Source organism: Crocodylus siamensis, chromosome 8, assembly GCF_052110815.1.
Source record: "Crocodylus siamensis isolate JL-2025a chromosome 8, ASM5211081v1, whole genome shotgun sequence".
Lineage (NCBI taxonomy): Eukaryota > Metazoa > Chordata > Crocodylia > Crocodylidae > Crocodylus > Crocodylus siamensis.
In genome coordinates, this window is record NC_143402.1 from 40,398,324 (window position 1) to 40,426,166 (window position 27,843).

Consider the following 27,843-nt stretch of genomic DNA (forward strand, 5'->3'; position numbering starts at 1 on the left):
AACAGCTTCTACCATCTTCCTCCTCAATTGTTTCAAGAAGAGCTAATTAAAGGCTGAAACTGACTCAGTGGACAATTTTTCATTTGCTCCAAGTACTCTGCCTGGAAACAGATCAGTGACATAAAAATGAAGACTACATTGGGCAATGTACCCCATTTCTAAGTCCCCCAACCCAGTTGCTTTCCTTGGATCTTTCTTAAAATGGATGCTGCAAGACCTGGGGACAAGTGAATATAAAGTGCCCATCAGAGAAATAGGAATCCAGTCAACTTTCTTAGTCTGCAATAAGACTAGACATGGATACACCTAGAAGGAATTTGGAGACTAATCTGACCCTCTTAGGTCTGCACATTTAAGATGCAAATTCACAGGAAGTGCTTCCTTTGTGACAGAGCGGACATTGCCAGATTCCCACTATATACCTGCAAGAACAAGTTTTCTTCATGGTGTCTCCGTGCCATTTGTGCATCTTTAGTTTTACTAGGGTTGGGGCACTAAAGACTTAAACTTCTTTTAAAGTTAACTGAGTTTTTTGAATCTCTGGCATTCCTTAGATGGAGCTTGTTTTGAAGTGGAGAGAAGTGAAGGACTTGACTGAATTGGTTTTTATTTTATCTAGGCTGTTTTGCCCGTCAATATATATAACCCAAGGGATTTAGGGCCTGACCAGACTCCAGCTGATATCAATTAGATTAGCCTATAATGTCTTGACCAGTGGTTCTCAACCTTTTTAGACTTGAGGCATCCCTCAATAAACTCAAGGAACCCAGGAGAGACTTGATGCCCCTCCTCCATAAAATATTAGCTCCTAGTTTTCACCCATTTTTTGACTACAGAAAAATAATAAATTCTACTGTTGCAAAGACCACAACAAGTCAGAATGTTTTTAACACAATAGATTCCTGTTTGAAATCCCTGGGTTTATCTAATCAATCATGTTTGCACATTAACAGTGCCGTGAACAATGTATCTCAAGGCACTCCAGGGTGCTGTTGTACCTTGGTTGAGAATCATTGCTCTAGAGGCCAAATTTTGCCCTGTTATGTACAAGTGAATTGGGGTGTCAGTTGGCTCTGCAGAACCATTCTTCATGGCCATCTCTGAGCACAGACCTAATCTATACCATTACAGAAGAACCTGAATAGATAGGGCAGAGACATGAGAAGCAGTAAGTTGTGATTAGTATAGCATGGATGATAACAGGCCCTGTTCTTTATGCTGTACCCACTTTGAGACTTTGACCCTGTGTTAAATGCTGTGGCTCTGTCACTATCAGGGAGATTCATTAAATACTGTCCTTCCAAATTGTGCTGTAACAATGCAAGATATTTGCACATAGTCCCTTAACAGTTCTGAGCAGCATATTAAAATGCAAATAAAAAGGTGCTTCATACCCAAGAACAAGGACAAAGCTGATTTTGAAATTGATTCAATAAATACAAACAAGAAAGCAGCATGCTACAGCAAGCGATTACTCTGAGCAGCTCAGTTTAGAACAGTGAAGGGTGCAAACCAAGGCTAGTAATGTTTGCCATGCAGGAAGCTGTCAGAAAAACTGATATGAAGCCAGAAGAGACAAAGTGGGTGGCACCAGGCACTAATTTTTTGCCAATTGCTACTTCCACTCATTTTCCCTCAGCCTGCAAAACAACAGCCGATGACAGCTGAGGGTAACATGGAGTACACATTAAGATCAAGTCCCCTTTGTCACACCTGTTCCATAGCTGGGAGAGAAAGCATAGAGCACTTGCTGCCATCTACAGCAAGGAAGCAAGGAGAGCAATGTTGGTGGACACTCTTTTTTAGTGAGGTCACAAGCCCACCAAGCTTCGGGCTTTGTGCTGTAATAGTAGGAAAGCAACTAGGGCCGTGTGAAGCTTCGGTCCCTGATTCGATCTGGCAGAGATTCAGCCCAATTTGGTGGCCAAATCTCTGAATCTGAATCAAATCAGGAGATCCTTTAATCTATCCAAATCGAATTGGAACCCTCTGAATCGATTTGGAAAGATTCGATGATTTGAATATAGACAAAGCTTTAAATATTTTTTCTACATACCTCAAGGTACTAGGTGGATCATGAACGCTGAGATGCTGGGGTGGATGGAGCGTCCCACAGGAGTGCAGGGGCTTCCCAGCGTTCTCAGGAACAGACTCAGAAGTGGACCAGAAGCACTTCTGAGCCACTTCCAGGTCTGCTGGGGAGTGTGCAGTGGGTTCCCCCATGCCTCCCGGACTCAGTGACTGGTGCCTCCTGGGCCTGGGCGGGGGGGCACCTGGGGTCCCCCCATGGCCGATCGCCAAGCTGGGAGGGCACAGGAGGCCCCCCCCACGCACTCCCCAGTGGACCACTTCTGGGTTTGCCATCGAGCAAGTGGGGGATCCCCCATGCTCCTGTGTGATGCTCCATTTACCCCACCATCATGAGCCGTGCCTGGTACCTCAAGGTATATACAAAAAGCATTTAAAGCTGTGTCTATGGCCGAATCGCTGATTCTCCAAATCAGTATCGAACCTACAGATTTGGATTTGGCTGAATTGAATTGGGGACAGTGATCTGAATCAACAAATTGAATCACTGTCCCTGATTCAGGCTGAATCCGAACTTGAATATGGCCCATTTCACACACCCCTAAAAGCAATATGGATCAGCAAATTTAAGTTCTCACACAGCAGACAGTGAACAAAAGAAGTGACAGAGAAAACCACACAGCAAGACAGATAGACAGACACAACCACCAACAGACCAAGCTGGAGACAGGAGGCTATAGACATACATGCAGACAGACGTACACAGGGACAGATGGAGAATCCATCAGATCTTGAATACCATAGGGTTTCATTCCTCACATGCAATACAGAAAAAGTTGCACAAGCCCTTCCACCTCCCAGCCCCAAGAACCACTCCAGTCAAGACCTGGATTGATGACCCCAGTGAATACCATCCAGCCTACTGGAGTGTGGCGGGCTGTATGTTACCCACTTCTGGTCCCAATGCAGCTCTCTTGTGTGGTGGTTCTTTGTCCTATCCCTCACTGGCTCTCTGGCCTTGCCTGCTAGGCTCACCTTCATCTCCTGGGCCTCCAGTACCTTTTTGCCATCCCAGGCCCAGCTGCGTTTGGTGAAGTAGTTGACTGTAGCAAATTCGATCAGCGCAGAAAACACAAAGGCGTAACAGACGGCTATGAACCAGTCCATGGCCGTCGCATACGCCACTTTTGGTAAGGAGTTTCTGGCGCTGATGCTGAGGGTGGTCATGGTGAGGACTGTGGTAACACCTGTGGAAACAAAATGGGAGAAGAGAGTGCGGTCAGATCACATGGATATGTTGGTGTGACTGACTTGGGCCTTCATCTCTCACCAGAGTACAGCTAGCAAACATTCCTCAGTCCCTGACATAGCAGTCATCAATAAATGTTTTTAAAGCTGAATATTTCTGCCATTTGGGTCTCAAGCCATGAATTCCTGCTACTATTACGACTGCCAAGCTTGGTTCCCCACATTCATTGTGCCCTGTAAGTGGATTAGAAAGGGATGCTCTTCACTTGCATCAAGTTTGCCCCAACTTCCAACAGAGGAAGGTTGGCCTGGTGAGAGAAAACATCTATTGCCAGCATCAGCTGTGCAATCAGCTTGTTAGGAAGACTTGAAACACATCTCCACCTGCCATTGGCAACAGAGTACCAATGCAAAGAACTGTACCATATGCTAATAAGCTGCATAGGAGAAACTGACTATGCAGAAAGAGAACCTGATGCCAGGACTGAAAGTAGCTCAATTAATTAAGAATATTGGTAAAAGCTAATTACTGATAGCTGTATTTATGGTTGGCATAGGAAAGTAAGAATTGCATTCGTGTAGGCAAGTGATGACTCTGGTCCACTCTTATCTTGCAATTTAAGATAACAAAGAAAATCAAATCTCCTGTTTCACAGCTCATGTTTACAGATGTGAAAATCAGGGAGGAATTTCAGTCTCCATGCTTCATGAAGCTGTGCAGATAGCTGCTTTCTGGAGAAGGTTTTTCTTTTTTCTCTAGTTCACTGGTTTCAACTGGAGGTAGCACATCAGCAAATGGACCATGTCTTCTTGTGAAAAATCTACTGAGTCTATGAAATGTTAGTATCTTACTTGGTTCTTGGTAAAGTGCTTGCAGGTTCTCACAAAAATGAGAGAATCCCATTCAGTCTGAACTGTGAGGCATTCTGGAGCATACAGAGAGCATGGAACCAGCTTGAAAGGGTCCATGTGGTTCTGATTAAGAAGTTCAGTTGTAAATTTTCAAGCTTCTTGCATGTGTACATGTTACAACATCAGTAAATTATTTTAAATAAATGCTGTCCCAGTACATTTATGAAGGTATACAAATGACTTGGGAATCATTGGTATGTCTACACCCTAACCCTACATCCTCATAGTGGGTCACTCTTGAGTATGTTCTCAAACCACTTGCTCCCTTCATGTGCCAAACTTGGAAATGCATTGGGAAAGCCACCCTGGGAACACCCCAGGAGCCAGACTTGAGCTTTCAGTTGCAGGTATGCTAAGAGCAAACGTGAAGGATGACCCTTAGAATGGTTTCATTGCTTCCTTTCCAGGACTTATATTTGTAAGCAGAAGTAGGTGGGCTACAAATGCTCAAGGGTAGCCCTCTTTGGACACACTGGGGATATGAAGACATAACCATTGTGCCCTATCCAAGTCCCTTTCTCATCTGTAGGATACAAGTGTGTATATAAGAAATGTGCTTGTGTAAGAAGGGACTTGCTGGGTCAGAAGTGAAAAAGCATTGCCTTGGAGAAAAGAAGTGGCCCCCAAATGAAATACATGGTGGATCAGGAGAAGGTTAGTTTATAATGATGCTAACATATTTGGAACTCTCATTCTGAAGGAGCCTGTATGTAGAATGGTCATTCACCCACTATTGAAATGTAATCATTAGAAATGGACAAATAACAGATATTGGAGTTGGGGGTCAATTCTGGAAAATTACAAAAAGGGGAGGTTTGTAGCAATTTGAAAACATTTTTTTCTCTTTTGAAATTGTCAGCAAATACATTTTTAGATAAACTAAACTATTTCAAAACCATTTTGCTTGACACAGGTGAAATGTTTAGTTTCAATTCTAACAACAACAACAGAAACAACAACTTCAAAATGAAGAATTATTTAGAATCTAATAATTGAAATGATTCAGTTAAAAATATTGAAACAAAGCTGTTAATTTGTTCTGCAATGCTTTTCATTATTGTTAAATGAACAATTTGATGAGGCTGGCACAAGTTCAAAAAATGTTTTGTTGTCATCACTGCTGCATTTTTCTCTAATAAAAGTTTTGGTAAAATAATGTCACCCAGCTCAGGAATCACCACTCTTTCATAAAGGGAAGTAGGAAAGTTAAATGCTCCACATCTGGCAGGAACTGTGGAAGAAATTTAGGGATGCAGCATGTCATTACCTTTGTTGGGATTTATCAAAACAGCTAGGCTAAGACTTCTCATATGGAAAAGACTCCATAGCCACAAGGCAAGGTATCTGACTCAAAACCATCAGCATACGATATAGTATCAAAAAAGTGGTATTTTTCTCCCTTTCATTTGATGCATCTAGTCCAGTATTTCCCTCTTTTGTAATATCTTCAGGACATCATTATTGCCAAGGAATGTACTAATGCCTGGTGACAGCAGCTCCATGTTTTGTAATGAAAGGATAATGAGTATTCAGAAAACATTGTTCTGCAGTGATCCACAGATGAGTGGATCTGCAGTGATCCACATTGTTCTGCAGTGATCCACACCCAAACATGAATAGCTGCCTGTTGTAGACACCAGGTTTAGAACCCAACCCCAGGCTCAGAGAATGCCTGCTACTCCTCAGTGAGCTTACAAGGTGACCTGCAAAGTTTGGTTTCATGCATAAAAGGAAACTATTTTATAATTTAACAGTTAATAAGCTAGCATGAGGACTGATTTCAACTTTACACGTAATTTAATGTGTATCAGCTCCCTGTCAACCTGACTCAGCCACAACCTGCAGAGAAACCTCAGAAGGTGATGAGCGTCCATAGTCCATTCAGTTTTGATCAGTTTGCTTATGCTGCACAAATGTGTGCAGCTCTGATGGGAACAAGGACATCTGCCCATGGGCATTTGACCTAACATGACGCATTTCATTTTGCAGGGGCCAGTAAACAATCTTTAGATGCCAATGATCTCTGGTGAGCACCAGGCTTGATAGCAACAACCTGAAGGTAGAGGTGCACCAATACATCAGTTTGATATTGGATCGGTACCGATATAAAGAAAATTGTCTATATTGGATATCGGCTCAATGAGGCTGATAATTTGGCCAATAAATGCCTGTGCTGAGTGCAGCCACAGTGCAGCATGGAGCAGAGCCGGCAGTGTGCAGAGCTGCCTCCAGCTGGTAAGTTGGAAGGGGAGGCAGGAGGTATTGATCTAAAGTTAATTTGTCTTTATATACTCTTAACAGTGCCTTTATAATAACCTTTATTGCTTTGTTACTTATTATTTTATAACCAATATCCATTTTAGTTTCCTCAAATAACTGTGTAACTTAGCCTTAGGTGAGACTCTATTTTGATTTTTACATTGCTTAGCATATGTGTAAATCATTTTGTTTTGTGATTTTGTAGGTTAAATATAGCACGAGAGAAGTAGTGTGTATGCAGGGCCTGTGGTATGTCTGGGATGTTTGAAAAGAGGCAATGAAAGAATAAATAGTATGTATGGAAATGCATATGCTGAGACGAAATGAGAGAGGTGTGTGAACAACACTTTAAAGCAGGCTAAATGCTTCTGCACCGCTTTAATGGTGTCAGTGTTTGCATGCCTCGGCAATGTATTGCTCATTAATTCCAGCTGCTGTAGGAAATTCGGTGGCGTAATGCACCTTAAATGACTTGGGACGCAGCAAACTAAAACTCCTTTGAGGCGTCTCCTTCATGACTGGAGCTTCATGAATGGGCCACACAAACAGGTGCACTTCTGGGCCCAGCATGCAAGTTAGCACAGGAGTTTGCGCAAGAGGGTGAGCAGGAAGACCTGAGGCCCCAGTGCACCCTAGGGAAGGCAGTCCCAGCTGCAGCCGACCTACCAGCAGCATCATGTGGATAGGCATGTGCTGCTCCCCGAGGGTCCCCTCGGAGTCTGCGGCCTCCCCCTCTGGCACCTCAGAGGCCTCCGCCCAGATGGGGCCCATGGTTCCAGGCTCCATGCAGACGGAGCCCCTGGCTCTTGGCTGTGGGGGCTGCCTGACGCTTTTTCAGGCTCTGGCGGCCAGGAGCATGGCCACCTCCCCTTGTGGGGTCTGCTCCCTTTTGGGGTCTCTGGCATGCCAGCTGGAGGCACTCCAGGCCGCAGTCCAGAGACTGCATGCCATCAGGGATGGTGAGCAGGAGATAGACTGAAGTGGTGTTTTTTGAAACCCACCACTTCAATTTAGGGCCCCTATTTCATCTACACATGCCCTTAGTCTTGCACCTTAGACCAGAAGGATAAAAATAGCCTTCTGTGCTTTAACAGCCAAAGGTTACAACAATGTCCAAGATCAGCAGTTAAAACTTACAAAATACAAGATCATGTTTTATTCCAATAGCTGAAGAAATTGCTGACAACAGATGGAAGAAATTGCAGACCACAAAGCCTGAAGTCTGTCAATCATTATATTGCAACAAAAGAGGAGCCATAGGTCTTGCTTTGTCACATCCCCTCGATGACAATATTATCCTCTTCTGTTGCAATATTATGATTGACAGACTCTAGTCTGAGGTCATAGACTTGTATGGGGAACAATCATTATAAAGATGGACAAAAACAAAGAGGCTTTGGGTCTGTCCTGCACAAAAAAAGAAGCAACATCAGTACGCATTCGACAAGACCTGGCTTCATTCTTGTGGTTAACTTGGCTGGTCACCAAGCTAACCCAAGCATATTAAGGTCTGGTAATATCTTAATATTTGCAGGATTGTCTGTCTGTTTTTGTATGTATGTGAATAAGTGGGTTTGTATGTGTGACTGTATAAAAAAGGAATGTATGACTGTGTGGGGCTTTTCTCTGCAGGGGCTTGGCTTGGAATGGGTTCCAGAGGGGCTGCAGACACCCCAAATATTGCTGTAGCTACGCTCCCAGCCTTGTATTGCCACCTGCCATCCAGCACAGCCCAGACTGAACACCCCTCCTCCACCCAAGTGCCAGGAAAAGCCATGGCTGCGCCAGGCAGCAGGCAGCAGCGCAGGGCTGGGAGCAGAGCAAAATTTGGGGTGGCTGCAGCCCCTCCCAGCACCACCAGAGCCCACTCCAAGCCAAACAAATGCCTGCCAGGAAAAACCCTGTGCAGCACCAGCTGCAGCCTGCAGCTACAGCCTGCTATGCATCGCACAGGTCTGGGGGTACCCACCCCACCCTCCCAGGGTGCAAGCGACGGTGGTAGCCACCTCCACCCCACGAGCTGGGCCCCTGTCCTGTGCCCCTCTCCTGCCCCAGCTGGGCAGTGTCTGCCCCTGCACCTACACCTGCCCCCTCCCTCACCATAAAGAATGTTCATCTGCACCCCTGTGCCACTTCCCACCCCCTCCCTTTCCACCATAATGGACTTACCAGCTGATGGCTGCTGTATCAGATATCGGATCAGTACTGGCCGATATGTCTCCTTAAATATAGGCTATTGGTATCGACCCCCAAGATCTCTATCGGTGCACCCCTACCTGAAAGTGAAAAACTCTGTATCCCATTATCCCTTGCAAGAGACACCAGTTGCTCAGGCAAGCAGTAAAGGAAAGTCAAACAGATATTCTTCCTTCCCATTTCTCTTGTAGTCTACTCCGTTCTTCCTTCAGTAGTTATTGCAGGGCTGGGCAATTATTTTGGCTGGAGGGCTGCTTAATGAGTTGTGGTGAGCTATGGCCCACAAGGGCCACAAGGGTAGCTCTGCCCCTTAACAGGTGCCTCACCCCCTGGTAGCCATCTTGGGACTGGAAGTCCTGCCCCTAATCCCTGACCTTTTTTACCAGAAATCCCTGCCCTTCCCCCCAGTAGTACTCCTTTGGAGGGGAGTTGCCATCTTGGAAATGGAAAAAAACCAAGTCATATACTAAGTCAATCATATAACATATTTTAATTTTATTTCAAAAAATATTTTTGGACTGATTTATATGTGTTTGCATGGTGTAAATAGAGGTGATTGCATAATAGCTCAAAAATAAAGTCTCACTCTTATATTGTGCATGGGGTATGGTTGGGGGGTATGTATGGTGGGGCATGGGACGTGTATGTTTGTGTGTGTGTGTGAGGTTAGTGAAGGGGTGTGGCTGTGTGTGGGAGGGTTGTGGGAAGGAGTGGGCAGGGTGTGCGTGTGTTTGAGTTTTATGGGTACGAGGGGGGGTGGGGGGCTGTCGGGGCTCCCCCACTTGCCCCCCTATGGTGCACAGCCCCCACTAACATTTTTTTCTTTTTTGAAAAATGGATGGAGTCTGTGGCAGCAGAAGCAGGCAGCAGGCCCTGAGGGTGCTTGTGGCTTACACTGAGCAGTCACTGGGTGGTGTGTGGCTCCAGCTGGTTCTGGGAGTTGCACATGGTGACAAGGCAGGGCCAGCCCACCTCTATCATGCGGCATTCACATGTAGCTCCTGGGACTCACACAGCACTGTGGGGAAGCCCCACAAGATGGACCTGGCAGCAGCTTGGCCCTGCTCCCTGCCGCCACATGCAGTTCATGGGACTCTACCTGGAAGCAGTCCCAGGAGCTGCATGTGGTAGCAGGCAGTAGGGAAGGGAGCCAGCTGCATCACACAAGGCTTCCCCCTGGTGGCATGTAAATCCTGGGACCTGCACTTGAGGCCTGCATGATAGAGGTGGGTTGCCTGGCTCTGCTCTTTGCCTCCATGTGCAGCTCCTGGAACTGGCCATGGGGGCAGTATGTGTGTGGGGGGGGGTTCCCACCCTCCCTCACATGCCCACAGCCTGCCCATCCAAGCTGCGTGCTCCCAATGCATGCTCCTGTCAGCCCCAGCCGCATGTTCTGCACTCCCACCCAGCTGCAGCTTCCCTACATGCTGCCCAGAGTGAGAACTGCACCAGGAATGCAAGGAGGAGCCACTGGAGGCTGGGGAAACCAAGCAGATCCCTTGGTGGCTGCAGCAATGGCAGAAGTGGCTCCACCCAGAAGCTGTGCATGATGGCTGGGGATAGGGCCCTCACATGCAGGAAGGTGGGAGCAAAGAGTACGGGCTGAGCGGGGTACAATTATTTGGTGAGCACCTGTGAGCTGGATGAAACTGCCTGGTAGGCTGGATTTGGACCACAGGATGTATTTTGCCTGCCCCTGAGTTACTGCCTTTCCCACACTTAGCACAATGTTATTTGTCCCACTTTTATGTAGCCTCCTACATACCAGCACCTAATTCATAAGGCATGAGGAGATCCTGGTCTCATGGTCTGGAGCTGAGGTACTTCACAAAAAAGCAAAGGTTCACATGAATACAAGCCATCTACCAGGAGGAGAGACAGTAAACACTTTACAATGATTCCCAGGACTATTCACTATGCATATGGGTGAGGCTGAAGTATACCATGCTCACCAAAGAGACATTCAAATCCCAGACTAAGGAGTACTATGACAATAAGATCAGCAAATACAGAGGTAGTTATGGTACCACCACATCTGCACTCTGGTTCCTGAAGAGGCCACACTTGTTCTTCATTTAAAATCCCTTTCCCATCAAAAGGCTGCATGTCAAAAACTCACCAAAAACAGTTCGGGCAGGGACAGACTCTCTGTTAAGCCAGAAGGAGACCTGTGATAGGATGACAGTCATAATGCAGGGCAGGTATGTCTGTATCACAAAGTACCCAATCTTCCGCTTGAGGTGAAAATGTGTGGTCATGACGACGTACTCTCCTGGAGAAAGAGCAGGTTAGAGCAGAAAGCAGCAGAACAATCCTTATCTGCCATGTATGGACCAACAAAGCTTCAGTCCAGGTTATAGAGCATTAAACTTCATCCACAGAAGACATGATTTCAATAAATTTCCAAGTTCTGCAAATATACTATCATAAAGCAATTGGCCGACAGATCCTGATGTTTTGTCATCAGGAAGATTGCACAATAACAGCATGAAACCAGCGTATATTTCCTGCAACATGAAATTGGTGCTAACCTTCTGGGTGTCACTTTTATATGCAAAGCTTTTGTAAAAACATGAGGTTTGTTTTGCAGGTGGGTAGGTGTAGGCTGATGAGCACTTTTATCAACAGTGAAGGGGAAGAAATTTACATGAATTAGAAATTTTTAAGCACTTCCTTAGGACTTTCTCTATTACCTTCAAAACAGTCACAAAAAAATCCAAAAAACCAAATCATCTGAACATCACTTGGAAACAGTCCTTGGAGGCTTTCTCTGCCTCTCTGCGCCTAGGGAGAAGAGGCACCTTTCCTGCTGGGATGGGTTTTTTGATTCAGCCACCCCTCCATTTCTTACTCTGCCTCAAGCAGATGTGTGATGGGTAGGGTCTGCCGACTTTTTATGGACTGTAACACTTCTACTTTGTCACAGCGGGATCCTGATACCTTCAAAATTTGCCAAAATTTCAGTCATTGAGCCTATGACAAATGCTTTTCCAATATTTAAGCCCCCTCACAGAATCTCTGTTCAGAGTTGGGACAGGTTCCTGGCAGTGAAAGGTTTCCACAGTAAACCAGTAGATTCTTTCCATCTGCCATCTTTGTTTTCATTCCCCTCCCTCTGCTACTAAGGTCTTCAGTCTGATACATTGCATTTAGAACACAACATCCTTTTGTCATGATTTTTACACTAATAAGTCATTATGCATCAGTAGTTTTATGGATCTCTTTCCATTTCAGCTTTCAGTCTATTACTGTTTCAGGTTTTTTTGCTATAATGTGGATGAAATATAATATTTATTCTTGGACTCCCCACCTTTCCTCAAGGGAGATGATGTGACTTACGAAAGAGAGGTTTTTCGTAAAGGGGACATATCCTCAACAGAGATTCGAATAACATACACAAAAGAGAAAAAAAGAGGACACACACACGAGGTTACAGCAGCTGTATGCACCTGAATCACAAGGAAAGGGAGAAGCAGCAGATGGGAAGAGAGAGGCAATTAATATTGGTCATTAATCATAGAAAATATTTGCTTGAGACACTGTAGCAGGGCACTAAGAGATGCCTGCTCCTTAAGGCTGAAGAAGTCTGGCCAGGGAGATCTGCAGGCTAAGCAGAGCTCCCTAGCTGCAGGTTTCTAGGGTAACAGCCTAAGGAAGTAATTGGCCAGACCTGCCAACATCACCTGACGGGCAGGAGGCAGGGTTCTGGGATATATAAACCCAAGCTGTACTTAACAGACATGCATTCTCTCTGTCAATTGATAGGTGATCATATGCACCTGCCTGCTGAAGGTAGTTAAGATGTGGTGCTGCCTGCTCAGCTTAGCTGTCTAGGTCCTACATGACTACAGGGAGTCTCCCAGGTACTAAAAATAGGGGCATGTTACGCTGAATGGAAATTTACTGTTGTTATTGTTAATATTTAAGTTGTAGCCTAGGGATTGGGGCGAGCCCATAGTGCCAGAGGGGCGCAGCTAAGGGAGTATGGAACCAGGTGCCCAGGAGAGAGGCACAGAACGCCAGTCACTGCAGAACAGAGTGCCTGCATGTTGCAAAGAGACAGGAGCCAGAGGGCTCAGTGCTAAAGGCATATAGAGTAGATGGCAGTAGTAACACCTGTGAGGCATAGGGCATATGTAGGGGAAGTCAGAGTGTGTATACACCTCCTGGTATAGCTGGGTGCATGAAGGGCAGCTTCCTGCCTAATGAACAACTTAATTCTTTATTAACAAGGTGTGGCAGGTGAGATAAGTGGGTGGGCTGACAGAGGTCAGCCTCAGGACAGTCCCCTGTCCTAGACACTCTTCTGTAACTCATAATATTTGTCCAAGAGATAAGAAAATCAATGAGCATCATATGCACATTCTCTGCCTTAAACTCTATGATGTTCTTCTGAAAGACTAAAGATGACCAAAATTAAATGAACTCCAAGAAGACATTCAAAGGCACAACTAGTAGTTATGGGCATGAATTCCTTTGACTTCTAACAGGAATGGAAAGTAAGGCACACTAACTTCCAATAGACCTTCTTGTGCAATCAGCTTGTAAGTTCATTCCTGATACCAAATCACTCTAGTACCTGTACTAGATCGAACCATCTCTGTTCCAACAACATGGCCCAAAAGATCATACTGATTGAGGCGAGATCCACCTTTTGCCACTTCTACTGACTTATCTTTCCCCAGCGTCCAAGTATAGATTACCTCTGTCTTCGTGTAGGCATCTGTAGAGAAGGAGGAAGGAGATTCAGGCTTCTGATCATTCTAAAACATACCAACATTAGTATCTGGAGTCAAATTAATTCCTGTTCTGAATTCCATGGAGCTATGAAGATGCACATGGCCAATCATGTGTAGCCACCAACTTGATTTAGGAAGTCAATCATCTGAAAGTCAGGGCTTACTAGTGACGGTCTTCTAGATGCTAAGAAATTTGTAAAGTAAGCTGGTAAGGGAGTACGACTATGCATTATTTTAGGAGGCAGTGTGCTCCTCTTTAACTTTCTTGTGCTGTCTTTTGAATACATGTGAGCATGAACAACCATGTGCATATTTCTGTTTTAGCACCTGATTTTTGCTCTTTAGACTTTAGGCAGAATTCATATCTACATAACTGAAACCCCATAGTTTCCTAAATGAGATGCCCACATCATAGGTATTTCTGTACCCGGATAGGTCTGACTATTCCTCACTCTCTTAGTCATTTTGAATATCCTACTCTTTCCTACATCTATATGAATGTCAAGGACTCATTTTCCTTCTGCTTTCAAGCCTTTGATCTTCCGCTCCTGGCCTCCTGCAGCTGCCAGCAATCAGCTGCCTTACCTCCTTTTGACTGCTTTGTTAAGAATCCCTGTAACTCACAATCATCAATTTTTTCAACCAGGGATAATTTTGTATGTGCTGGGGGCCACATACGAAAAACTGGTTGTTAGTAAAATTTCCCACTTCTCCATTCTGCCTTCTTCAATAACCTACTTTCTTCTCCTGTGTGATCACAGGCTTGCCAGGCAGCCTCCAAATAATTCTTGTTGGGGGCCACTGGAGGGTTTGGGGCTGAGAAAAGGCTGTGTGCAAACTGAAGAAGAGGCAGCCAGTAGCAGGCTGGTAGGTCATTGGGAGATGTAGCAGCACAGAGCAACACAATTCTCCAAATACTTGCATGGCACTCCTCTAAATACATATCTCACTTCCCACCCCTTCCTCATACATGTGCTCCTTCATTCTCCAGCTTCCTATATGCATGATGTGATTCACAAGTGCTCACCCATCTACCTACCTGCTCCCCCCAGACACACCTGCACACTCAGACACACTTGCTTTCACAGTAATGCCAGCCTTGCAACCTTCAGATTTAAGGCAAAATCTGCTAAGTCCTTAAAGAGCATGTCTGGTAAGATATAGGCACTGGAAAAGCTGTTGGGCAACACCTTAAACTTCATACAGCGAAAGGGTGAACACAGCCACTCCCAGCATCCGATAAAGTGAGCTACAGCTCACGAAAGCTCTCGTGCTCTGTGTCTTGCTCGCGTGCCCTTGCTCGCTCTGTCTCACTCACGCATGCCCTTGCCCTCACTCTCTCTCTCACACAAATCTACCCTGCTTTCTGTTTTATAAATGCAATATTCGTGGGACTCCTTCCTGTCTTTAAGATCTTTATTTTGACCCTTTGCCATTCAGATGCTGAAATATTCAAAAACAAGATGACACCAAGAACCATTCACCAATTGGTTCTACTGGAAATATGCACACAAGTTCCCTTCCTCCATTTCTTCCTCCTATCCTAACTTTTGTGTTGCAGCAAATAAATGAAAGAGAGGTGATCTAAGGAAAGATGCTTCCCGGCTTTGCTAGGTGAGAGTGTTATTCTGGCTTTGCGCTCTCATTTCACTCTCCAACAGTTAGGGCTGGAATGCCTATCCCTACAAAAGAAAGCTGTGATGTCTCCTCCTGGCAATCTTTTTTATTACACTGTAACTAATGGAAATCAAGAAAACATGCCATTAGCACTTCTGCTCACTAGCAGAATGAAGAGTAGGACTGACTTGGTACATGCAGTTATAAGAACATATACAATTATCTGAGAAAAAATATAGGAAGCTGCTTTAAAACAAATGACTGTTCTAGGCATGATCCTGCTGCTGATGTTACCAACATGGTGCTTGCTTCCAAGCAGGAATTATAAATAAAAGGTCAGTCTAGCTATTTCTCTAATAGTCACAGGGAAAGAGTCCAGTTAGTCCTTGCCTAGTCTGGTCCTGATGTCCACTCTCTCACTGTTTCAGAGAGACAGCAGCCATGGGATCTGCTCAGTGGGAACAGTGCAGAGATAAGCACAGCAGGGACTAAATTTACTGCCAGAATAGAGACAGTCCTAGAGTACAATTACCTATCCCTAGATTACAGCATCTCAGGATTATGACAAATGCAAGCTGACATCTTTACATAATGGGCATATACATATTCTGTTTGTAGCTGGAAGTAATTAAGAGGATGGCCAATTGTATTCTCATCCTATCTAAAAATAGCATCTTTCCCTTTGTCTGAAGGTAGTAACAGGATAAGTGTCTCACAGTGTGTACTTATGGTAGAGTTTTCTTGGTTGTAACTTATTGAGGCACATACACACACCTTGCTTGCTGGACCATAGCCTCAGGATCTTCTACATCACATTCTGTGTGCGTGCAGTGTTGGCACCCATACAAATGGCCAAACTTGGAGTAGACCCATCATCCATTTAGTACAACATCCCTCTTTTGACCATCTGTTTCAGAGGAAGGTTGAAGAAAGCTCACAGTTGGCAGATGTGGGATAATCTGTTCCCCCAAAGATCTTGTGAGAAGCCCCAGTGGTCAGAGGCTGCTTTAAATCCTGTAGCATGAGGGTTTTTCTCTTTCTTCTCGTACTCTTAAGTATGAGGCTATTTGACCCTCGTGCACTTACTCTCCTTCGGTGACGAATCCCACTTGGCATTAACAAGTGTTTTTGAATTTCCTCTCTTTCAAACTAGATGGTTGGGTGCTTTATTGTATTACATTTTCTGAGACCCTAGAGTGTCATCAGGTGGTGGTCCAAACTCTTATATATTTGGGAATAGGTAACTCTCAAAAGGTTGAAGTAGATTGAAGGGCAGCTCCCCATACTAGGAGGCGACTCTGCATAGAGCTGTACAGAGAAAGATAATTTTACTTTGTGGAGGATTTTGATACTTTTCATTCCCATTTGGAATGAGATCCAAGAGGTTTGAGATTCTAAGTGAAAATGAATGGAGTGCCAAAGACAGTCCATGTAGTGGGATGCAGCCTCTGACAGTCCTGGGAACCCAGACTGCTGCAGAGTTGTGACTTTACAATTGAGGAGCCAGTGCTCTGTGGTTTCCAGCATCCTGGCTCCTGACCATCCCACCTTTTTTGCTGAAGAAGAGCCAGGAACCCCAGCTCCCAGGGTTTTGGGGCTTCTATTTCCCATCAGTCTATCCAGTGGGATGCTCAGAAGCTGGTTGTGTGGGACAGTAGAACCAAGCAGGGTTTGAAGCCTACCAGGCTGGCAGGGCCCCATTACAACTCTGCTGAGATTAAAAATGTCCTGCGAGATGTCTCATTTTGATAAACTGGCATTCTCTGAAGGTAACACATTGAGTATTTCCATCCACATACCGCTGTGGAGGGGAACCCTGCTTACTTAAGTGGCAAACTTGCAGCGAGATCAAATATCACCAACCCACCCCAGAGTCCAAATTACCTGCACATATGCATGCAGCAATCTTGTCTGTAATAGGGGAAGGTGTGGTTTTATTGTACTTACGTAAAACCCTGGGCAAGTGCTTGAGCACTGTATAACTAGTAAAAACCCAATTGAAGTGTTACTGAAGAAATAAGTAGTAGTAAGAAATAAGCTACCAGGATTTATACATGTAAAACTGTGCCAGTGTGTCTCTGCGAAGAAGGCTGAACCTGGCACTTACAGCTTCCAAACTTCAGTGGGCAGGCATGTACATCCATTGGGAAGTCCTCCAGATGCATGGGGCACTCAGCATGGATTGTTAACCTGTAAGAGAAACAAACACAGGCCAAGATCATAAATACATGGCTGCTGGAGCTTCTGGTGCAGCCTCTTGCCCTGTGTGCTCAAAGCTGACAAAGCCAGTGCTGACTCCCAGTAGATCTCTGGGGAACAGGCCGTTGGCTGTGGAGATAACTGCGTGGGCTCCAGTCTCGCCACCTTCCCCAAGTTACAACCTAAGCCCTATTGACTGAGTTCGTCTTTATCCACTAATTGCAAGAGAAAATCTGCCAAAAACCTGTACATGTACATATTTGCGTGTAATGTTCAGAGAGGTTATTAGCGCCTAGTTTGAGCAGTGCCACAAACTGCATCATGGACCTTATTAAACCCAAGTGAAAGGAGCTTTGCAGTGACCTAAGCATGACCTATTTCTGGTAGTTTGGGAGGAGTCAAAAGCCAATAAATTATATATGGTTAGCAGATATATAAAGAGTAGCAAAGCACTGGAGAAAATTAGAAATCTGGGCTAATGTGATTCACGACACAGCTCCATGTTACCTACCTAAGCATCCTGAAATTCAGAGGCTTGTATCAGCTGCTACATGGACACATGTATCAGCGTATGGACACATATAGCACTTAGACCAGAGGCATTTTGCAGTGGTTCAATTTTTGTGCGTCTGCACTCTTAGAATGAAACATACGCCACTAAGCATGCTGACCAGAAATATTGGCTAATGAAAGAGGAGGGTTTTTGGACCATATGGCTCCTTTGTGCTCCTTTATGGCACCCTAAAAGTTACAAAGATACTGACCCTGCATTTTAGACGTACAGACTGCAGCTGTCATCCTGTTCTGCAGAGATACTAGTGTGGGAGTGGAACAGACTTGTACACACACAATCCTGGTGCCCATGTGAAGCTGCGGGGCATAACCCAACAATATGATCTCCTTACCTCAACAATAATATGCAGTCATCTCTGGGAAATGGGACTGCTGTTATGATAGTGCTAGTGACAGTACAGAACTTGTGGCCTCACACGAAGGGGCCTTATATGAAAGAGCCCAAGAAAGCATGGTAATTCATTCTTAAAACTAATGCTCATTGTTTAAGTAGTCCAAACAGCATGGAAAGTCTGCAGCATCATAACTTAGACAGTGGAGCCATAAGACAGGGTTTAGGAGACATTAGGTATGAAATACTCTAAAGAGCTCAGTGAATCAGGAAAACTTTCTGTGGCTTGACAAGGCAATAAAAAGAATGTTGGCTGGAACGGGGTTGTCACTAAGGCAGTGGAGTCATCCTATAAAGAATCCAGTTCATAAGAAACGAGCAGGAAGATTTTGTTGCAGTATTTCTGTTGTAAATTGTTTTTTCAAGAAATTGGTAGCTTTCCCAAAAATGTCCCTTGTCCTTTAAAAACTGTTTTTTTGTAAACATAAATAAATAAAATTAAAAAATTGAAAATTAGTTTTCAGGTTTTGGTTTCCTTACTGAACAGCTTTTTTTCCCCTCCAAAACCTCCAATCATTTCAAAGTAAAATTTCAGCGACAATTTAAAATATCAGTAAAAAGAGATAAAAATTAATTCACAGACCACAGTTGTGAAGCAAAAGAGCAGCAATTCACCCTGGGCACTTGTCCACAGCATCAGCCTTTTCTGGCTAAAGATGTTCTCATATTTTTAACTCTTGTTATATAACATGACTAATGACCTAACGTGTACAGCAGGGGGGGTAATGCTCAGGGGCAACCAACATGGGTTCATTGAGGGCAGATCCTGCCTGACTAATCTGGTTTCCTTTTATGATAAAGTCGTAAAGTCCCTGGATGAGGGCGTCAAGGTGGATGTTGTCTTTCTGGACTTTAAGAAGGCCTTTGACACTGTTTCCCACCACATTCTCTTAAAAAAACTGGGTGACTGCAGCATTGATGCCTACACAATCAGATAGGTGGTAATTTGGCTAGATGGTCGCACCCAGACAGTGGTGGTGGATGGGTCATTTTCAACCTGGAGGTATGTAGGCAGTGGGGTCCCCCAGAGCTCAGTTCTGGGGCCTGTACAGTTCAACATCTTTATCAGCAATTTTGGATGTGGGTATGGAAAGCACACTGTCCAAATTTGCTGATGACACCAATTTGTGGGGCAAGGTGGGCACACTGGAGGGGAGGGACAGGATCCAGCTAAATCTAGACAGGTTACAGAGGCGGGCAGATGAGAATAGGATGGAATTCAATGCAGACAAGTGCAGGGTACTGCATCTAGGGAGAAGGAGCCAGCAGCACACCTATAGGCTGGGAAACACCCCTCTTGTCAACATGGTGGCAGAAAGGGATCTTGGAGTCATTGTTCACTCCAGGATGAACATGAGCCACCAATGCAAGGAAGCAGTCAATAAGGCTAACCGCACCTTGTCATGCATCTATGGATGCATCTCAAGCAGGTCCAGGGTGGTGATCCTTCCCCTCTATGCAACATTGGTCAGGCTGCAGTTAGAGTACTGCATCCAATTCTGGGTGCTGCACTTCAAGAGGGATGTGGCTAGCATTGAGAGGGTCAAGAAGAGGGCCATTTGCATGGTCAAAGGGCAGCAGGGCAGGCCCTATGAAGAGAAGCTAAAGGGCCTGAATCTATTTGGCCTCCACAAAAGAAGGCTGAGAGGGGATCTGGTGGCCACTTACAAACTCACCTAGGGGGACTGGCAGAAATTGGGTTTCTGTTTCCCCGGGCACCATGGGAGGTTACTAGGAATAACAGCCACAAATTATTAGAGAGAAGGTCCAGGCTGGACATCAAGAAACATTACTTTACAGTTAGGGCTGCCAGGCTCTGGCATGGACTCCCAAGGAAGGTGGTGCTCTCTCCTACCTTGGGGGTCTTTAAAAGGAGGCTTGACCGCTATTTGGCTGGGGTGTTATGACCCTGGCACTTGTTCCTGCCCGGGGGGTCAGACCTGATGATCTGTTTAGGTCCCTTCTGACCCTAAGTACTATGAAACTAAACATGCACTTGAAATAATTATTTTTAAATTTAAAAATTAATATTTCAGTTTTTAATACATGAACGTGCCAGTCTTTACCATGATTACAATATTTTTGTCTCTGTTCAGGGTAAGAACAGTCTGTGCTGCATTTGTCTGTCCTACTTCCAGGCTTGCCTGCTGCTCAGCTGCCCAACCTACAGTGTGCAAGATTTAAAAATGCAGAAAAATTACCAATATCCAGGTAACCCAAGCAGCTATTTACTGAAACATGCTTCATTAACTCTTTTCAAACATGATGTATGCAATGTTCCTTTTTTATTTTTTGTTTATATACTCAATTTTTTTTTTAGTTCACTGTGTTTCACTACTTGTGCTCGGTGTACTCTTCATTCAGATACAAAGGAGAACAGTCATTTCTGGGTGCTGGGCTGACTTTTGGGCAGTCTGTTCACTTTGTCCAGCAGGTACAGCAAAATAATTAGAATGAAGTTTTGGTATTAGGGTACTGTAGCTTCCTAACAATTACAATCAAAATATCTCATGTGTCTGCCTTTTTTGGCTGTCTGCCTTCCTCTGGTAGCTGCCCAAAGATGTGAAGTGCTGGACCCCAGACTGGACCAGGTACCTATTTCCTAATAATTATGCTCTCATGTATTTTGTAAGGACAATGGTAATGGTTAAATTAATAATTATACTAGTAATAATCATAAAGGATACTAACAATACTCGAGCTAGAAAGTCATTTAGTATCGATTGCACATATACACATACATACATTCATTCATTCGTGCATATGTACATTGTAAATGAATCGGGAGCTAGGAGCAGCGGGGAGAGTAAGGACACAGGCACATGTGTGTCTTGCACACATGTGTGCCCCCTTACCTGACCCGTAGTGGAGGTGAGAGCAGCAGAGGCGAGCGGAGCAGCAGCGGGGGCAGCAGCAGCTGAACCCCCTAAGGTAAGTGGGGCAGAGGGGCCGACGCAGCTGAGCCGGATCCAGAGGGAAAGCCCCCCGGATCCCTCTTAGCTGAGCTAGTAGGGAGCCGCGCTCCCAAGCCGCGTGAACAGAGCGTGCAAACAGACGCGGTCTGTAAGAGCGCGCCGGGGTTTACGCCGGCGTTCGCGCCGAAGGGGGAGCAGGAGGGGCTGAGAGACCGACTCTTGTTAGCGCGGGCCAGAGGGCCCGAACTCAGCTAGGAACTCCTACGATGTCCTACACGGAGTGCTGCCAGGGCCCCTGCCTGGGGGCGCAGCCTTCCCAGGGCTTGTCTGAGGCCTCCACCCAGACGGAGCCCACGGGGCGGCTGGCGTCCCCCAACTCCCTGGCCTGCGGGAGCTGCCCAGCAAGGCCTGGGGGGGCAGGGACTGGGGACCCCCACACCTGTCCTGCAGGTGCCCGCCTTAGGGCCCTGGAGGCACGGGTGAGGGAGCTCCAGGAGGAGGTTAGCAGGCTGAGGGGAATCAGGGAGGCAGAGGAAGAAATTGAGAGCTATTTTCTTTCCATGCAGGGTTGTACGACCAAGGAGGATGCACCTCAAGATGAGCCCTCCACTGCTAAGTGGCAGACGGTGACCTCCCATGCCAGGGCTGCTCGAGACACAGCAGCACCAGTTCCTACAGTCCGGCTGGAGAACAGGTACAAAGCTCTGGCAGCCCTGGAGGAGAAAGACGGAGAGGATGAAACCGGGGAGGAGGCAACTCCACGCACACCGCGTCCCGTGCAAGCCGAAGGAGGCAAGAAGGCCAGGAGGAATAAGCGTCGCGTGATCGTCATTGGTGACTCCATCCTGAGGGGCACGGAGGGCCCTATCTGTCGCCGGGACCCCTCGGCATGCGAGGTATACTGCCTACCTGGAGCGAGGATTCAGGACGTGAAAGGGATGCTCCAGACAGTAATCCAGCCCACTGATTATTACTCTATGGTCCTAGTCCATGTGGGCACTAATGATGCGGCCAGGAAGAGCCCTGATCGCCTGATGGAGGACTACCACGGTCTGGGGTGTGTGCTGAAGGAGATGGGCGCACAGGTGGTTTTCTCTTCTATCCTGCCAGTGAGTGGACAAGGCAGACGGCATGAAACGTGCATCGCAGAGACCAACTGGCGGCTACAGGAATGGTGCTTCGAGGAGGGCTTTTTCTTCCTCAGCCACGACCGGCACATCACGATGAGAGACATGCTGGGATGGGACGGGCTCCACCTTTCCCCTAAAGGTAAGTGTGTGTTCTCTTCTAGGTTGGCGGACCTCCTCCAGCGGGCTTTAAACTAGGCTCGTCAGGGGAAGGGGAAGATGAGGGCGGAGGAAACATCAGACTGCCAGACCAAACAGCACCCACAACTACAGCCCAGCCCAGACGGACGAGCGAAGCAATCAAACAGGTAAGAGGGAGGGGCCAGGGTAATGCTGGGACTAGGGGGTCAGTACACACACCCACAGGAGGCCTCAAATGCCTCTACACAAACGCTCGTAGTATGGGCAACAAGCAGGAGGAACTCACCCTCCTGCTGGCTGACACCAGCCCGGACATAGTGGGGATTACAGAAACGTGGTGGGACGAAACGCATGATTAGGTGGTCAATGTCAAGGGCTATAGGCTGTACAGGAGGGACAGGATAGGAAAGAGAGGTGGGGGCATGGCGCTCTATATTAAGGAGGAATACACATCCTCGTTAATTAGCAAGGAATCAGGGGAGGGGCACTCTGAAGTGCTTTGGGTTAGAATACAAGGCAGTCGAAGGGAAAGGGACTTAACGGTGGGAGTCTACTACAGACCTCCCAACCAGGGAGAAGAGCTTGACCAGGAATTCTTGGGTCAGCTCACAGAGGTAGTGAAGGCTAAGGATGTGGTAGTCATGGGGGACCTGAACTTCCCGGACATCTGCTGGGAAGAGCAGTCAGCCAGGTCTGAACGCTCATGTAGGTTCTTGGCCAGAGTGCAGGACCTCCATCTAACCCAGGAGGTGCATAGCCCCACCAGGGGAGACGCCTTGTTGGACCTAGTGCTGGCCACGGGTGATGACCTGGTGAGGGGGCTGCGGGTGCTCGACCACCTGGGCGACAGCGATCATCGCCTACTGGAATTCACCATCCAGTGCAAGGTGGCAAAGGCATGCAGTAAGGCAGCGGCCCTAGATTTTAGGAGGGCAGACTTCAACGAGCTAAGGAGGATAGTTGGAGAAGCGCTGAGGTCCCAGAGGGGAGGGGAGCCAGCTGTCCAAGGAGAGTGGTCGCTCCTTAAGGAGATGATCCTCCAAGCCCAAAGGAAGGTAATCCCAATGAGGATCAAAGGGAGCAGGAGAGCACACAAGCCTCCGTGGCTCACCAAAAGCATCCGGGAATGTCTCCTTGCTAAAAAGGAGGCTTACACCCAATGGAAGGAAGGGGTCATCACCAGGGAGGGCTATTCTGTAGTTGCTCGGGGATGTAGGGGAGTAGTTAGGAAGGCCAAGGCAGAGATGGAACTGGGGCTAGCTTCCCAGATTAAGGACAATACGAAGTCCTTTTTTAAATACGTAGGGGGTAAAAAGAAGGTCCCGGGTAATGTGGGGCCCTTGCAGGATGCCGTGGGAAACTTGGTCGTCACACCAGAAAGCAAAGCTAACATGTTTAATGATTTCTTTGCCTCCGTCTTCCTAAGTAGGGACCAGAACAGCCAACTCCCTGCTGGGCCGCCCTCGGGCCCCGGGGGAGGCACACCTGGGCCACGGGTTAGTGAGGATTTAGTTAGGGAGCTTCTGGAGGGGTTGGACATATTCAAGTCAGCCGGCCCAGATGATCTCCACCCTAAAGTTCTAAAGGAACTGGCCGAGGTCATTGCAAGTTCCCTGGCACAACTTTATGAGCACTCGTGGTGCTCTGGTGAGGTACCGGAGGACTGGAAGAGGGCCAACGTGGTCCCCATCTTCAAAAAAGGCAGGAAGGAGGACCCGGGAAACTATGGGCCAGTTAGTCTCACCTCGATCCTAGGCAAGCTGTTTGAGAAAATTATGCTGGCACACATCCAGGAGGGGCCAGCAGGAGACTGCATGCTTAGGGGCAACCAACATGGGTTCATCAGTGGCATGTCCTGTCAGACCAACCTGGTGGCCTTTTACAATCAGATCACCAGATCATTAGATGCAGGGGTAGCAGTGGATATAATCTTCCTGGACTTCTGGAAGGCTTTTGACACTGTCTCTCACCCTGTTCTCATTAAGAAACTGGGGGGCTGTGGTATAGACACTCATACAGTCAAATGGGTCGCCAACTGGCTGGTGGGCCGCACCCAGAGGGTGGTGGTGGATGCGTCCTTCTCAACCTGGAAGGACGTGGGCAGTGGGGTTCCGCAGGGCTCGGTCCTCGGGCCCGCACTGTTCAACATCTTCATCAGCGACTTGGACAGGGGCATAAAAAGCACCCTGTTCAAATTCGCAGATGACATTAAGATGTGGAAGGAAGTGGGCATACTAGAAGGGAGGAATAGGCTGCAACTGGACCTAGACAGGTTATAGGGGTGGGCGATGAAAACAGGATGGGTTTCAACACTGACAAGGGCAAAGTACCGCACCTGGGAGGGGAAGAACCAGCAGCATACCTACAGGTTGGGGAACTCCCTTCTCGTTGGTGCAGAGGCAGAAAAGGATCTTGGAGTCATTATTGATGCCAAATGAACATGGGCTGACAGGGTGGGGACGCAGTTGGGAAGGCCAACCGCACCTTGTCATGCATCCACAGATGCATCTCAAGCAGGTCCAAGGAGGTGATCCTCCCCCTCTATGCGGCACTGGTCAGGCCGCAGTTGGAGTACTGCGCCCAGTTCTGGGCGCCGCACTTCAAGAGGGATGTGGACAGCATGGAGAGGATCCAGAGGAGGGCCACTCGCATGATCTGAGGGCAGCAGGGCAGGCCCTACAAGGAGAGAGTAAGGGACCTGAACCTATTCAGCCTCCACAAGAGAAGGCTGAGGGGGGATCTAGTGGCCTGTTACAAACTAGTCAGAGGGCACCAGCAGGCATTGGGGAGTCCTTGTTCCCTAAGCACTACCAGAAGTGACAAGAAATAACAGTTACAAGCTGGCAGAGGGTAGATTCAGACTAGACATCAGGAGGTGCTACTTCACTGTCAGGGTGGCTATGATCTGGAATCAACTTCCAAGCGAAGTGGTGATGGCTTCTACCCTGGGGGTCATAGATTCATAGATTCATAGATGCTAGGGTCGGAAGGGACCTCAATAGATCATCGAGTCCGACCCCCTGCATAAGCAGGAAAGAGTGCTGGGCCTACATTACCCCAGCTAGATACACATCTAGCCTTCGCTTGAAGACCCCCAGGGTAGGGGAGAGCACCACCTCCCTTGGGAGCCCGTTCCAGACCTTGGCCACTCGAACTGTGAAGAAGTTCCTCCTAATATCCAATCTAAATCTGCTCTCTTCTAGCTTGTGGCCATTATTTCTTGTAACCCCCGGGGGCGCCTTGGTGAATAAATACTCACCAATTCCCTTCTGTGCCCCCCTGACGAACTTATAGGCAGCCACCAGGTCGCCTCTCAACCTTCTCTTGCGGAGGCTGAAAAGGTCCAGTTTCTCTAGTCTCTCCTCGTAGGGCTTGGCCTGCAGGCCCTTAACCATACGAGTGGCCCTTCTCTGGACCCTCTCCAGATTATCCGCATCCTTCGTGAAGTGCGGCGCCCAGAATTGCACGCAGTACTCCAGCTGCGGTCTGACCAGCGCCCGATAGAGGGGAAGTATCACCTCCTTGGACCTATTTGTCATGCATCTGCTGATGCACGATAAAGTGCCATTGGCTTTTCTGATGGTTTCGTCACACTGCCGACTCATGTTCATCTTGGAGTCCACTAGGACTCCAAGATCCCTTTCCACTTCCGTGCCACCCAGCAGGTCATTTCCTAGGCTGTAGGTGTGCTGGACATTTTTCCTCCCTAGATGCAGCACTTTGCATTTCTCCTTGTTGAACTGCATTCTGTTGTTTTCTGCCCACTTGTCTAACCTGTCCAGGTCTGCTTGCAGCTGCTCCCTGCCCTCCGGCGTGTCCACTTCGCCCCATAGCTTAGTGTCATCTGCAAACTTGGACAGAGTACATTTCACTCCCTCATCCAAGTCGCTGATGAAGACATTAAAGAGTATCGGTCCAAGGACCGAGCCCTGCGGGACCCCACTGCCCACACCCTTCCAGGTCGAAACCGACCCATCCACCACGACTCTCTGGGTGCGACCCTCCAGCCAATTCTCCACCCACCGGACTGTGCAGTCATCGAAGTCACAGCCCCTTAACTTGTTCACCAGTATGGGGTGGGATACCGTATCAAAGGCCTTCCTGAAGTCCAGGTATACGACATCTACCCCTCCTCCTGCCTCGAGGCGTTTTGTAACCTGGTCATAAAAAGAGACTAGATTGGTCAGGCACGATCTGCCTGCCACGAACCCATGCTGGTTTCCCCTCAGCATAACTTGCCCTGCCGGGCTCTCACAAATGTGAGCCTTGATAATTTTTTCAAAGACTTTGCCAAGGATGGAGGTGAGACTAACTGGCCTATAGTTGCCCAGGTCCTCCTTCCTCCCCTTCTTGAAAATGGGAACCACATTGGCCCTTTTCCAGTCCTCCGGGACTTGACCCGTGCGCCACGAGCGTTCAAATATTCCCGCCAGTGGCTCTGCAATGATGTCGGCCAGTGCCTTCAGTACCCTCGGATGGAGCTCATCCGGGCCTGCCGACTTAAAGGCATCCAGTTCTTCCAAGTGACCCTGCACCACCTCAGGGTCCATGCATGGAAGTCTGGTGCCTTGCTGCTGCCTCCCTACACTCCCAGTGAGAGACTTGTCATGCCTCTCGCTTAGGAACACTGAGGTGAAGAACTCGTTGAGGAGTTCAGCCTTGTCCCCTCTGTCCGTCACCAATTGTTTCTGCCCATTTAGCAGAGGTCCTATTCCTCCCTGGGCCTTCCTTTTACTCCCTATATATCTAAAAAACAATTTCTTATTGTTTTTTACTTGGGTTGCCATCCTCAGCTCCATGGTAGCTTTGGCCTGTCTAACTGCCTCCCTACAAGCACGAGCAGAAGAGGTATATTCCTCTTTGGTGATCTCTCCCTGTTTCCACTTTTTATGTGCTCCCCTTTTGGCCCTTAGTCTGCCCTGGATTTCTCTGGTCAGCCAGGGAAGCCTCCTGGCCCCTTTCCCTCTTTTACCTCTCACGGGGATCGTCTCGCTTTGTGCTCGAAGGATAGTTTCCTTAAGGCACAGCCACCCTTCTTGGGCTCCCATCATTTCAAAACTACTACTCTTTAAGAGGGTCTTTAAGAGGAAGCTAGACTAACATCTTGCTGAGGTCATTTGACCCCAGTACTGTTTCCTGCCATGGCAGGAGGTTGGACTTGATGATCCTTGATGGTCCCTTCTGACCCTACCAATTATGAAACTATGAAGTAGCCTCAAAATGAAATGAAGGCAGTTGAAAGTTTTGAAACATTTTGAGTTTCAAAGCTGAAGCTGGGCTTGCTTGCAGGGAAACAAATTAAGGGGAGGGAAGGGGAAGATGGGGGAAGAACTGCTCTGATATTGACTGTGACTGTTTGGCTGCTTGAGATGCTGCTGGTGCTACTGTGCTGCTTACTAAGATATTACTTGTTGTTGTTTAAAGTGGTGGACCGGACTGAGGTTATAGGGGAGGAGGAGACCTCATTGGGGCACATTACTTTGTCATGTAGAGGCCTC

The 27,843-nt window shown here is 47.2% G+C and overlaps 1 protein-coding gene across 2 annotated transcripts in view; it reads right to left on the reverse strand.

The window, feature by feature from the left end:
* LOC149858313 (gamma-aminobutyric acid receptor subunit alpha-3) overlaps positions 1 to 27,843 on the reverse strand; it is a 192,625-nt gene that overhangs the window by 13,075 nt on the left and 151,707 nt on the right. For both annotated transcript variants that reach the window (XM_090059539.1, XM_090059540.1), the window contains 4 exons: positions 17,107 to 17,189; positions 13,223 to 13,366; positions 10,763 to 10,915; positions 3,064 to 3,275 (listed from right to left, as the gene is read on the reverse strand). In XM_090059539.1, coding sequence (XP_089915665.1) covers positions 3,064 to 3,275; positions 10,763 to 10,915; positions 13,223 to 13,366; positions 17,107 to 17,189 — 592 coding nt within the window. The remainder of the gene's footprint in view (positions 1 to 3,063; positions 3,276 to 10,762; positions 10,916 to 13,222; positions 13,367 to 17,106; positions 17,190 to 27,843) is intronic.